This window comes from Labrus bergylta, chromosome 18, assembly GCF_963930695.1.
Source record: "Labrus bergylta chromosome 18, fLabBer1.1, whole genome shotgun sequence".
In the NCBI taxonomy this organism is placed as follows: Eukaryota; Metazoa; Chordata; class Actinopteri; order Labriformes; family Labridae; genus Labrus; species Labrus bergylta.
The window spans coordinates 22,347,243-22,359,925 of NC_089212.1; the positions used below are offsets into that span (position 1 = coordinate 22,347,243).

General features: G+C 43.4%; 1 protein-coding gene across 4 annotated transcripts in view; it reads left to right on the forward strand.

Moving 5' to 3' along the window:
* Positions 1-12,683, forward strand: part of rps6ka1 (ribosomal protein S6 kinase a, polypeptide 1) — a 50,715-nt gene that overhangs the window by 26,141 nt on the left and 11,891 nt on the right. Inside the window, exons 1-2 of one of the 4 annotated variants that reach the window (XM_020642683.3) lie at positions 8,986-9,107; positions 9,810-9,863. The exons of 1 other annotated variant lie outside the window; for it this stretch is intronic. In XM_020642683.3, the coding sequence (XP_020498339.1) occupies positions 9,066-9,107; positions 9,810-9,863 (96 nt within the window). In that variant the 5' untranslated portion in view covers positions 8,986-9,065. Of the gene's footprint in view, positions 1-8,985; positions 9,108-9,809; positions 9,864-11,120; positions 11,652-12,683 lie in introns of those variants that run through there. 2 more of the 4 variants (XM_020642681.3, XM_020642680.3) reach the window with 2 other exon arrangements.

A 12,683-nucleotide genomic window follows, 5' to 3' on the forward strand; every position in this document is an offset into this window, starting at 1 on the left:
GTCGATCAGACGATAACAGTCAGCATGATAACAACAAGTGGAAAAACGGCCTCTGGACCGTGTCAAAGGGGGACTCTGGTGTTCTTGCTGCACTTGGGATGACGACAGCGAGGGGACCCTGATGACGCACACTCATGCGCACACTTTCTAAATGAGAAAAAGCAGCGAGGCTTGAAGATGTCCTTCTTTCACGCTCTCTGTCCCACATCCCCTTGTTCATTTTTCAGACCATTCCAGTGCAGCATCTTGTCCTCTCTCCCTCCCCCTCCCCCTCCCTACACTCTCATGCATCATTCTGTCTTGTACTCCAGATAAACTGCGACTAGTTAATGATCTGTTCAGCCGGCGTCCTTGGCTGCGCTGGCCCCTCGTTTTTTTTTATTTTTTATTTTTTATCCATTTCATTTTCTCAAAGTTTCTTGCGCCTAACTTCTTCAACTTTCCCGTGAAGTTACTCTCTCTTCTTCACAGGCGAGGACAGACTCGAATGAATCTTTTGTCGGGCTCGTGAATGCTAGTTGACATTTTTCAGCAAGGTCGCGCAGTCTTCAAATAAAAAAAAAAGTAAGAAGGATGTTTGTCATTGTGATACCTGACTGAGTGAGTGACTGGCGTTCTGCAAATCAATATCTTTTTTTTTTTTTTCTTCCAGTGAATAGTCTGAGGAGTGTTTGGTTCATCTGTTACATATAAACAGATCTCAGTGTTCCTGCTTCTTTAGCGTCAGTTAGTCAGTAAACAAGGAACGGAAAATCAATGGGCTTCACACACACACACACACACACACACACACACACACACACACACACACACACACACACACACACACACACACACACACACACACACACACACACACACACACACACACACACAGAGGTTAATTCTGATCTCATTGAGTGTGAGTCAGAGCGTTGAGTTTATGGCCACGTTAATTGAGCCTCTCCACAAGGTTTTAACACAAATTGAAATGGGTCCTTGTTCTGTGCAGTAGCTAAGAGACCTTGTTAGGAGTGTTTGTGTGTGTGTGCCGTAGTGCTCAGGGGAAGTAAATCAGTGATCATCAGTGATGTTTGAAGTGTGTGTGTTCATGAAGAGGGATTTGGAGGTTTAATTGAAGGAACTGATGGCCAGTATCTGAGTTCATCATCAACTGTATCTGATGTTGATGCGGCAGCAGTTTACTGAGGGTGCTGGATGCGCACACACACACACACACACACACACACACACACACACACACACACACACACACACACACACACACACACACACACACACACACACACACACACACACACACACACACACACACACACACACACACACACACACACAGTGGCCAAGGCGATGGTTTACGGCCCTATTACCCAGCCTTCCTCTGTGCGAAGGCAGCAGCTCTAAATCTTTGGCCTCTATGGACACAATATAACCTTTGTTATTCCGCTCTCTCTCTTAAAGGGAAACGCTTTTCCTGTCTTTATCTCTTCATCAAAAGTTTTCAGATTATCTTAGAGGATTCATGATGCTACGAGCTGTAATAAAAGGAAGATTCACGTTTATGAAGGCATGGTTTTTTTTGTTATTTGGGACCACATGTTTGCTGGTGTTGATAACGCTGTACCTTACGAACGCCCATGGTTGATGAGATCTGGTGACATGGTGGTGACAATGCGGCAGCAGAGTCCACAGAAAGGAACATTCAGACAGTACGTAAATAAGCGGTGTCTGTTAAATGCAGGTAAAACTTGACGTAGTCGTACCTGAAATGAGACCTCAAACAAACATAATGTCAGTAAGTTGTGACTTATGTTGTGTATCTGTTTTTGTTTCGACCAGTGAAGGTTGGCGGTTTTAAGGCACCCCCACACGACCGTTTTGGATGCCCCTTGGTTTGCCAAACCAACAGGTGTTGCAGCGATGGAAGCGGGCAAGCAAACTGGTTCATCGTATTTGTACATAAGTAACGACAGAAGGTTTTTTGTTTTGTTTTTCAAAGGATGCAGCCAAAATGTGAGATAGTGTCCCAAAAAGTCCAAATAACTGCTTTTCCTCATCATGCAACAAACTGAATACCTTCAACACTTGCACCAGCCGACCCTCAGACTCCTGCTCCATCCATATTTTTCCCTTCATCCCCTCCTCCATCCATTCATAGCTGCTATGGGTCTTGTTGTCATGGTTACTGTGTCCTTGCTGTCGCTAAGCCCCGACTGTGCCTCCAGGAGCTAAAAAAAATACACACAAGAGAACAAGCACATAAGCGCTTACCGTACATCAACACATGGTCATCTTTCATTTATGGATCACTTTGGCTTAAAAACGTGTGTGTGCACACAAACACAGCAACACTATCCTCACACACACACACACACACACACACACACAAGTACAGTGGTGATTACACAGGGAGTCAGTGTCATTAATCATCCAGTGTGTGTTTACGCATTGTCTCATAGATAATCTGCGTTTTCTGAAAGGTCTCTGATGCGCCGGCTTCATTGGTGACCTTTAAAGGCCAGCACAGCACATTGCTCCATCTTTTACGTTATAGTATGAACACATTATGAGTTACTATGTAAACGCAGCTCGGATGCTGTGAGGGAGAATTCTGGCACTGAAACTGCTTATTGAAGTGTGAGTGCTAAGTTTGTGAAGATGGAGGCTGGAGAATGTTACCTGAAAGCATCCTGGATAAAAAACAGTTTCCTGTGTGTTTTATGTACGTGGCCTTGCTTCTCATACAGACTCTCGCCTCACAAAGAGGATGCTGGGAGATGGAGACAGACAGAGAGAGAGAGAGAGAGAAACCAGTTGCCATAGTTTCACGCTTTTTGGCCTCTCGACAACCATCAAGGAGAGTTTTCCAACCGGTTGCTCTCATCCTCTTTAGATCTCATTAATATGAATGCTGCTGGTGATTATTATCTGGCCCTTGTACTTCCCTCTTGATTAACAAAAACCCCACTGTGATTTCATTCTTAGATTTCTATTAGACTATTTAGTTTTCCAGGAAATTAAGGAACAGAACAAACACTTTTGCTGTCCACCTTTTTTACTTTTTTTTTTTTTTTCACTCCCCCTTTCTCACTAGTGTTTGTCCTCGTCAGCATTTTTAAACTGCTGCCCCCAGGAAAGTGTAACCCCTATGACCTTTGTTGTCATGGCAACAGCTGCATATGCAGAACAGAACAGCGCATTTCATTGTCACATCACTTTGACTTCATTTACATTAAGACGAGTTGATAAAACAACTGATGTTTGTTTTGATGTGATGTACTGACTAATTCAATTTCTACTGCAGCAAGTAATTGAAATGTCATGACATTGGCAAATATTGATCGTCTGTTCTTAGTGAGGATGCAGCGTTTAGATATATCATTAGGCTTCCATAGAAATTTGATTAACTTAGTCTTTAATGGATTAATAAAGCTTTATTAGTATTCAAGTGAACAGGCAACATCCCAAGCGATCAAAAATTAGATTTTGTTTGACTGAGATGTGAAATATAACAACAACAATATAGAACTAGAGCTGAGCAGTAAATGGCACATTTAACATGATCACAATTTTAAAAAAAATGGCCTGAATGTATCTCAATAAATAAGAACAACAATTGAATGTGAACAAGGTAGGCTTTCTTACACGAGAGGATTAGAGCCAGAGAAATAAATAATGAGAGGAGAAATATATATTTTTTCTCATTATGCACTTCAAGAAAAAAGTCAAAATGTCAAGATGAAAATCCAGCAAAATTTAATTATTATTATTTTGAATGAAACTTTCAACTTAATTCTCGACATTTTTACATAAAAAAGTTCATGCTGGTTTGTTTTTTAGTGCCTTCTGCTGGACCCCAAGGCAAACTCTAAAGATTCTGTAGGGCTATTGACTTGAAATTCTAATTTAATTATTGATTGAGAATGAGTCATTCAAGCTGGACTATAAAATCTTTACATCATGTGCCAACAAATGTTGAAAGTTCAAATAATGAAGTTAGAGCACGAGTAAATCTTCAGCTCTTTCGCTTCCTTTCAAGCGCCTGTGAGGAGTTTGAACCGCTGATTCTGTGAAACAAACGCAAACTAATACTGGTACCTCTTAATGAGCAACAAAAGCATGCAAGAAAAGCAGCATAGAGATCCAGAAATGCAACAAAAGGAGGAGGAAATGCTGGTGTGTGCAGAGTATACGGAGACATTATGGAATTAAATGGCGTGCGTTACTTTGAGGCGAGACTCTAAACAGATCGTTGGACCTTAACCTCACCTTAACCTCACTGGAGAAAACTGAAGGTGTGGCGTCACCTCGCAGGTTCTAAATTTGCCAAAAACGTTTCCTTCTATCTAGAGTGTGCAGGCGGGCAAATATTAAAAAGGTAGATGTGGAACAGGAGCAAACAAAGGTGAAGGTTTGGGAAGCAGGAGTGCACCAGAGTTGTTTTTTTGTTTTTTATGTGTGTGTACGTTTTTGGCAAGTGTTTGGATTGATATTTTAGGAGAGCGGCGAGCCACAAGAGGGAGGAAGCAGGAAGTATTGACTTAGATTTGAAGCTGCTATTTTGGACCTCTGTGGCTGCTGTGAAAGGTTTGAACTCTGGTCACATGATGACAGAGGTGTTAAGAGAGGAATCAATGAAACGCTGGTATTGTTGATGCGTTAAATAGGTTGTACTCTTGTGTGCGTGTGCATGCAGGTGTCGCTTCTATATTCTGTGCGTGCTGACGCGGTGGGCTACACATTTCCACTGCAGTCAGCCAGCTCAGCACAGATGACCTCATTGTTTATATTACCAGCATCCACTCGTTCGTCTCCTCCTCTCACTCCCACTCATCCCTCCATCCCCTCTCTTTTTGTTCTCTCCTAACTCCTCCCTGCCTTTTTCTGACCCTCTTTTATTTATTTATTTATTTATTTATTTCATGTATTGACCACCGCTGCCACTGTGGATGTTACACAACACCATTACGGCCTCATGTCAACTGGCCCAGCGTTGATCTGCCTATCATCTTACTGCTCTCTCCCCCTCGCTGCTGCTATTAATACTGCAGATGCCAGCACAGGATTTCCTGTAGCATCTGTGCTAATCCTGTGCTACCTCCTATTAAATGTCCTGTAGCATCCACCTTCAACTTCAGTACGGCCTTTGATGGAAAGCGAAGCACCTGTGTGCTAACTCGACATGTGCTGCTGTGATGCAATCATGCCAGGCTGCAGATTTTTTTGTGTTTTGTTGTAAGTGTGTGTGTGTGTGTGTGTGTGTGTGTGTGTGTGTGTGTGTGCGCACTGCCAGATGGAACAGATGCCGTCAGTATAGGGGTATTAACCCTTTGCAGTGTTCACCAAGGGTTAAGGTCAAAACATGGTGTGGGGCCTCTTAACAGGGACAAACCGAGCGACAACCTCCGCTGTTGAAAAATGAAGGCAATGCAGAAATGCAAAGATCCTGCAGTTCGTCGAGTGTCCACTTGAGGCTGTCTCCAAGAGTCAAACACACACCCAATTTAAAAATAAAAAAGAATGTTTTAACAGCAAAAAATTAACATCTTTACAGCCTGGTTGAAAAAAAAATCAAATGGGTTTGATTAGCTCATGTCTCGATCGGCACACACTGAATGTGGGTTGGATGTTTTGACAGCTCATCCGTTTAGATGTTAAGAAGGATAAGCGTTATTCACACCGAGGCATGAAGCTGACCTGGTTGACAGGTGGGCGAAATGTAATGCTGTGTCAAGAGGCTTAAACCCCGCCTCAGCTCCAGCTCTCAGCCTGTCGTTAGGTTGCCTGAAAGTTAGGCTGAGACAGGATTTCCATCATGGTGGCTTCAACCAATGAGCCTGTGGACCGCCCGGCCTTAAGAGATGGCTGACGTCATTCAGGCTTTAGAGAACCTCATGAACAAATTGAATTACTTTTCTTATTGTTTCCCATGTTTTCAGCCTCCATTTTTTAATCTCTATAAAGACAGTTATGGTCCCGTGTCAATAGTTGTTTTTCATATTTGTCAGTATTTGTACTGCCACACAGAATCCTTTTCCTGCTCTTCCATTTAAAGTGATGAATAGAGGAGGAAGCTCTTGTAGAAGATGTGTCAGAGGGATAACAGGAGCTTCGCTGGTAAAGATGGAGATCATCACTTTTAAGTCGTGAGGGATAAAGATTACAAGGCTTTGCTGCTCTACTTGATCTTTGTTCTTGATGAGCCTCGGAGTTGTTCTGCCAGCTTGAAACTGAACTTATTTCTTCTTTTCTCTTATTACATTCCTTAAACCTCTCGTGGATTCTCCCTCTGCCCGCCCCAGGCTGAGTCCATTCTGAAGCACCATAATGTGAATGTTTCAGGATTGCTGCTACTGAGACGTGCTGGTTGTCCATCTGCAGTGATGCTTATTGCAAAATTCCTCTCTCTCTCTCTCTCTCTCTCTCTCTCTCTCTCTCTCTCTCTCTCTCTCTCTCTCTCTCTCTCTCTCTCTCTCTCCTTCCACCCCTCCTCTGCTCTGTAGCGGCCTGTCAGTCACCGCTCTCGCAGCAGGTGTTTCTGGAGGGCGAAACCAGAAAGTGATAAGAGGAGAATAGGACAGTGGAAAAGGACAGCGTGAAGGTGGGCAGATGGAGAAGCTGTCGGGCCAAGTGGAAATAAGAGTGTGTCGCCGGAGCAGACTGTTAGTCTATGGAAAAAAATATATATAATGAACAGGAAATTACCTGTTGAATGAATAAGTCATCCCTACCCGCCAAAATATGGCAGCAACAGGACAGAGTCTGAGACTAATGAAAAACGGACGGAGACATTCCTGTCTCTGCTCTGACAGATTTGGGAGCCTGCCATGCAGACATGTCTGGACCCTCTCTCACAAACACACACGTGTATAAACGCGTTGCAGCTACGCTCCAAAGTTCAAGCTGGCTTTCTATATCTTTGCTCTCTAAAATCTTCTCTCTAAGAATGGACGTCTGTTTTACTGTCTCATAAATAACGAGGAAGAACGCATTAAAGGAGCGATATGTAACTCTGACACCCAGTGTTTAAAATAGGTACTGCAGTACAAATTCAAAACACCAGAGACCGCTCTCAAACCCCGCCCCATCCTCCCTAGAGTCCCTAGAGTATTTGCAAAAGTAGCATTTTTGTAATCATAGTTTTTACATTAAGAGTCTAATCAATGAATCGTGAATTGATTTGTCAGACTGATGGAAAATCACCCTGCAGGAGTAATGCCATGATTATTAATGATTGATTAGTTATCGAGTAAGCCAAGTGTTATTGTTTTTAAAAGCTTGTGGGCTGTGTTACCTAATGAAATGGTCAATCATTTTTTATAGTGTATTTTCATTTCATTTACTTACATCTAAAGTTCTTTATTAAGCATTCACAAAGTGTACGTTTGAGTCAAGGTTGTGCCGGAAAGTAGAATCTGTGCGTGTGTGCGTGTGTGCGTGTGTGCGTGTGTGCGTGTGTGTGTGTCTGCACTGACAAAGTCTCGTACAGGATATTAGTTTCCGCAGTAATGAGACTGAACCACGGTTGGTTATGTGGATGTTTGGACTACTCTGTCTTCCTCCATAAACACACACCTTTTCCTCTGGACTTCCTCTCTCCTCTCTCCTCCTCCTCCTCCTCCTCCTCCTCTCTCCTCTCTCCACTCTCCTCCTCCTCCTCCTCTCTCCTCTCTCCACTCTCCTCCTCCTCCTCCTCTCTCCTCTCTCTTCTCTCCTCCTCTCTCCTCCTCCTCTCTCCTCTCTCCTCTCTCCTCCTCCTCCTCCTCTCTCCTCTCTCCTCTCTCCTCCTCCTCCTCCTCCTCCTCCTCTCTCCTCCTCCTCCTTTCTGTTTCTTAAAGTCTGAGCTGTCATGAATCTGAAGTCATGCACATGGTACTGCTGCTCAGTTTTCTAGGAAAGAGGAACAACTAGAGACATGAATACTGCAATTATCTAACTAACTGACATCATGTTTGATCTTCAGTTCAGCTTTTGATACCAGCTCGTTCTCAGTTTCTCTGCCAACTTTTTGTCTTTTCTTCTTCTTCTGTGGTACGCCTTGTTGTCATATGGAACATGTCAGGACTCCGGTGCTGGAGGAGGCATACACTAACAATGTGAACATGCCCTTACTTGGCTAAAGCTCCTGCCTTTTATTTGAATATATTCACTGTCCTGGCTGCAGACCTGCACTGGCCCCTTGTGTTTATCTGAGAGCATTACACCATGTCAGGCTCTGACAGGAGGAAGGTCTGTGTTTCTTCTAGATGTGCTTGTACTTCAAACAACTTAATTTCCCCCCTGTTTTGAAAGTTAATGAATGTCTGTCCAAGTGCCTCTTCACTTTAAGTTCATTAAACAGGAGAAATATTCAGAGTTGAGCCAGAGGGGACTCTTAAGAATCCTGCAAACGTCAAACAGGGTTGTCATTTTTCTCCAGAATCTCTCATTCTTGTCAAACATCCATCAGCATTGATTTCCCTCTCTTCTCTGTAAGTCTTGCGGCTGCCAGCAGAGGCTTGTGCAATCACAGAGAGTGCCCCATCATGCCAAGTCAATCTGTTTTGATCAATCTCTCACCAAAGTGTGCAAAAGCAGTACATCAGACGTCTTTTTGCCTTCCTGCTTGGAATTCTCCCAATGAGAAGACACTTCCTCAGGGACGCCGGATAACCTAGTGGGTCCTTTTTACAGCAGCTGTTGGTTTCGAATCTGACCTCAGCCCTTTGGCTGCATGTCATCCCCTACGCTCTCTCTCCTCCTAGCATTTCCTGTCTCCCCCCGCCCCCCCCCGCCCTATCAGAGAAAGGCAAAAATGATGTCCAAAAAAAGAAAAGACACTTCCTTAATGGCACTTCCTGAACCATTTATGTCCCCGACAACTGTCTGCAACTCGCATTCACTTTTATAATCTTACTTCCCATTTCAATGTGTGTGTGTGTGTGTGTGTATGCAGATTGTATCTCTGTCATTGCGGTGTTGCACACAGAAAATGTTAGCCAACTCTGACACAGACAGTTTGTAAGTCGGCAAAGTGACAAAGAGTCTCACTGACACTAGTGACATGAAAATATCTGGACCCAGACATGTGGAGGCATTTATTCCGCACCAAAACACGCACACGAGAGGCAAGTGGATGTTTTGTTTTTTTTTCTTCTGCAGCTGATCTGTAGTGATCGTGTTCTGTCAGTGTTGGTGGTAAGGGGGGGGTCGATGGAGTCCTGAGGAAGATGTGTGTGTGTGTGTGTGTGTGTGTGTGTGTGTGTGTGTGGGTGGTATTCTGGTAAGAGGAAGGAGTTTTCTCTGTGTAGCAGTGGGTCTCCAGTAGAACCAGAATTTCCCTCGGATTAATAAAGTAAATGTTACTACGTTCAAGTAACTCGAGTATTTTCGTTTCTTGAACTCTAGAATTCTAACTGTCGTCACTGTCTTCACGTGCGATCATCAGTCACACAAATTCAGTGTAACAGAACATTTTTACTGAGCAGCTGTTAAACTAGGAACCACAGCTCCCCCGCCGCGAGCACAAGCATGTTTAAATCATCGAGCAGGAAGGCCGTGAGATCAGTTCAAGAAATGAGGAAGTGAAAACTCTGAGGTTTCCTGTCACCAAATGTGGCAATCCTCATCCTCAACCCTCTTCTGTGTGTGTTTGTGCGTTTTACCTGCTGAAATTATACTTTTAAGCACATCTGTGTCCATCTATATTCATGTAAGCTGGAGGAAACTTTTGTGTTAACGTTTATGTTCTGCATCAAAAATCATGTTCTCTGCAAACCTGTAATAACTTCTCCATTCCAACACAACCATCCTCCCCTCCTCCCCCATAGAACGAGTCTGGCATCTCCTGGATAGAGAAGGAATTTGCAAATATTAGAACCCAGGTAAGGTGCAACCACTTCCACCTGTGCACTTGCTTCTCCTCTGAACAATCGGCAGCTCTCCTTCTTCTTCTATGCAAACTAGCCTTCTGTTGTTTTCCCCCCTTCTCTGCAGTTCAGTCACTTCACACGTTTGCAATATTTTTTCCTCTGCCCCTGTGCAAAGCTTTTTAAAAAGTCAACCTTTTCTCCATGAGTGTGATGCGCACTGCCGTGTAATCACATGCTTGTGAGAAGTAGATCCGCTGACGGCCTCGATCATGATGCTGTTAAGTCAGAGTTGACTCACGCGCCGCACTTATATCGTGTTTTGAAATGACCTTTTCTCTCGTTGTTTTGGAGATGTTTAAAGAGCGGTAAAAAGAGAGGTGAACGAGAGGCCGTTTGAGGAGCGGTGAGAGCTGGTTGAAGAGGCAGGATGAACAGGAATAGACTATTTTGATGGGGACATGGCCTGACTAAAAGACAGGAAAATCTCTGTCATCTGCAAGTGAGTAGTCGTCGTCGTCGTCTGACTCGTCCATACCCTCATCCTCCACTGCCTGTCTGCCCGTTTCCTCCAGCTTCATCCTGTTGGATTGTGGGTACAGGGAAGTGGCTTAAATCCTGCTTTTGGAGTTGACAGAAGGCTGCTGGCACAGAAACACAAGTTCGGTTTCTAGATCTGCCATTTATGTACTTTGGTGGTTTTATCATCCTAAGTGGGGCTTATGACCGATATATCGGTATCAGCAAAGATATGTTTTCTGATCTGTGCTGATAAGATTTGTGTTTTTTCAGAACAAAAGCATGGTCTTGTGATCAACACCATACAGCCTCAGTCGACGTTAAAAATACAGTATTTGCCGTAAACGAGGACACAAATTATCAACAGGGGTTTTCAAGCTAAAGCGGTTATCTAATGTCTCCACCTCTACCGACATGAGCTGGCCTGGTTAGCTGAATATATTATTTATTATTAGCATTATTATTAGCATTTATAATGAGGTTTCAACATTACTATGATGATAATTAATAATAATGATACTTGGTTTAAGGCTGCAGAATAGCACAGCTTTTCTTAACCTACATCTGTTTCTTTTTTTGTGCCGTTTAAGTCTCTCTCTCTCTCTCTCTCTCTCTCTCTCTCTCTCTCTCTCTCTCTCTCTCTCTCAGCCACAGATGTGTGTGTTTTTGCGAGAGTGTGTGTGTGTGGGGGACTTGTAGGGTGCAGGACTGTGAGAATAAGTGCAGGCTCTTCCTTCCTGCCCGCTTCGGTTCCAGTTCACTTCAGCAGTAGTCGGTCACTGAGGACACACAGGGCGAGGAGGAGCACAGAGTGGGAGGACAGGAGAGATAATGGAAGAGAGAATGAAGATGAAGAGTTGATATAAATTACAGCAGAGGGCCTCTGCAGAGTGAATAGATAGATAGATAGCTAGAGGGCAGAGGCTGAGAGAGATTTTTCCATATTTACCTGCCGTCCACAGAACTGATCCTGACATGAGTGCACAGATGAGTTTAAAGTGTGCTTGTGGTGAGAGGAGGAGACGGTAGTTGAGATGATTTATGCGAGGTAGTGCAGCCTAGTTATGGACACTGTTATGATTATGAAGCCGAAGTTTGAGAAGTGCTGAGATGGAGAAGGACAAGAGAAAGTTCAAACTGAGCCGCTTTCTCACCTTCTACCTGTCCAAAAAGAACAAAGTGTTGGCCGGCACGGGCACCGCTGCTCACTGTGACAGCGTCAGATCAACATCTGCAAAGGAAAACAGCTGTGACACTTTACCTGCAACGAGGAACCACTGGACGGTAAAGTGATTCCCCTTTTGTGTTGATGAAGTTCCAGTAGAGAGTCATTACTGTTATTTCATTTTTTTAAATGAACAAACAATTAACGCTGCAGTGTGCAGACTGTCGGATGTTTACAGTGTTTGTGTCGAAACGAGTTGCAGCTGATGGCTTGCACATTCAACCAAACTCTGGTTTCCTGTTGTCAAATGCAGCACAAAGCTGCAGTGGCCTGTGGTGATCTCTGTTATTGATGTATAATTGCAGCTTCAGATAAACTGATGAAACTGTCTCTCGAGTAGACATGAGTAGATTGTTCACTTCAGGATTGCATAATGACTTATTTGTTTTTGTCAGTGAAAGTATGAGAAAGATTTCAATCTTTAAATGGTCCAAGCATTGTGAAAAATGGGCTTTCTCGAGTTGCCAGCACCCCAAATAATTTGTTTTAAAACTGTTGTTTCGTGTCACATTTGAGCCAAAACAGATGGATTTGCAATTTAAACAAAAGCACAATACAAAGAACAAAATGATAACACTAGCTACCTGTAGCATGCCGTCAATTCAGATCAGAAGGTTATGGACCATGTGGACGAACGCCGCCTTCTCCAGTTATCTGAACTTTTGTTTTGAGCTGTCAAAAAACCTGCAAGCAGCAAATGTTAGCATTCAGAAAACTAGATCCTGCAAAATAAAGCGGCATTAATACTGCACACAACAACAGTTAAGTAAATACACAGCACTTGTATTGCGCTTCTTCTTCTAGTCTTTTGGCCAATTAGGGTGTTTCACTCTACATGTCAGCATTCGCTCTTTAACTTTAACACACTGAAGGCAGATGCTATGCAAAGTGCCCAGCTAGCTGCTCATCAGGAACTAATACAATCTTATTTATGGTCACACACATCGATGGCCATGCCTCCAATATGGGGACTGCACGAGTCGGGATATTATACTAAGACAGTTTGTCTACTCCTGAGCCACAGTTAGCGATTCTTTCATTCTTTTTATTTTGACTGACTAATCACTCGAGCAGGTTGGTTTTTTTTTTAC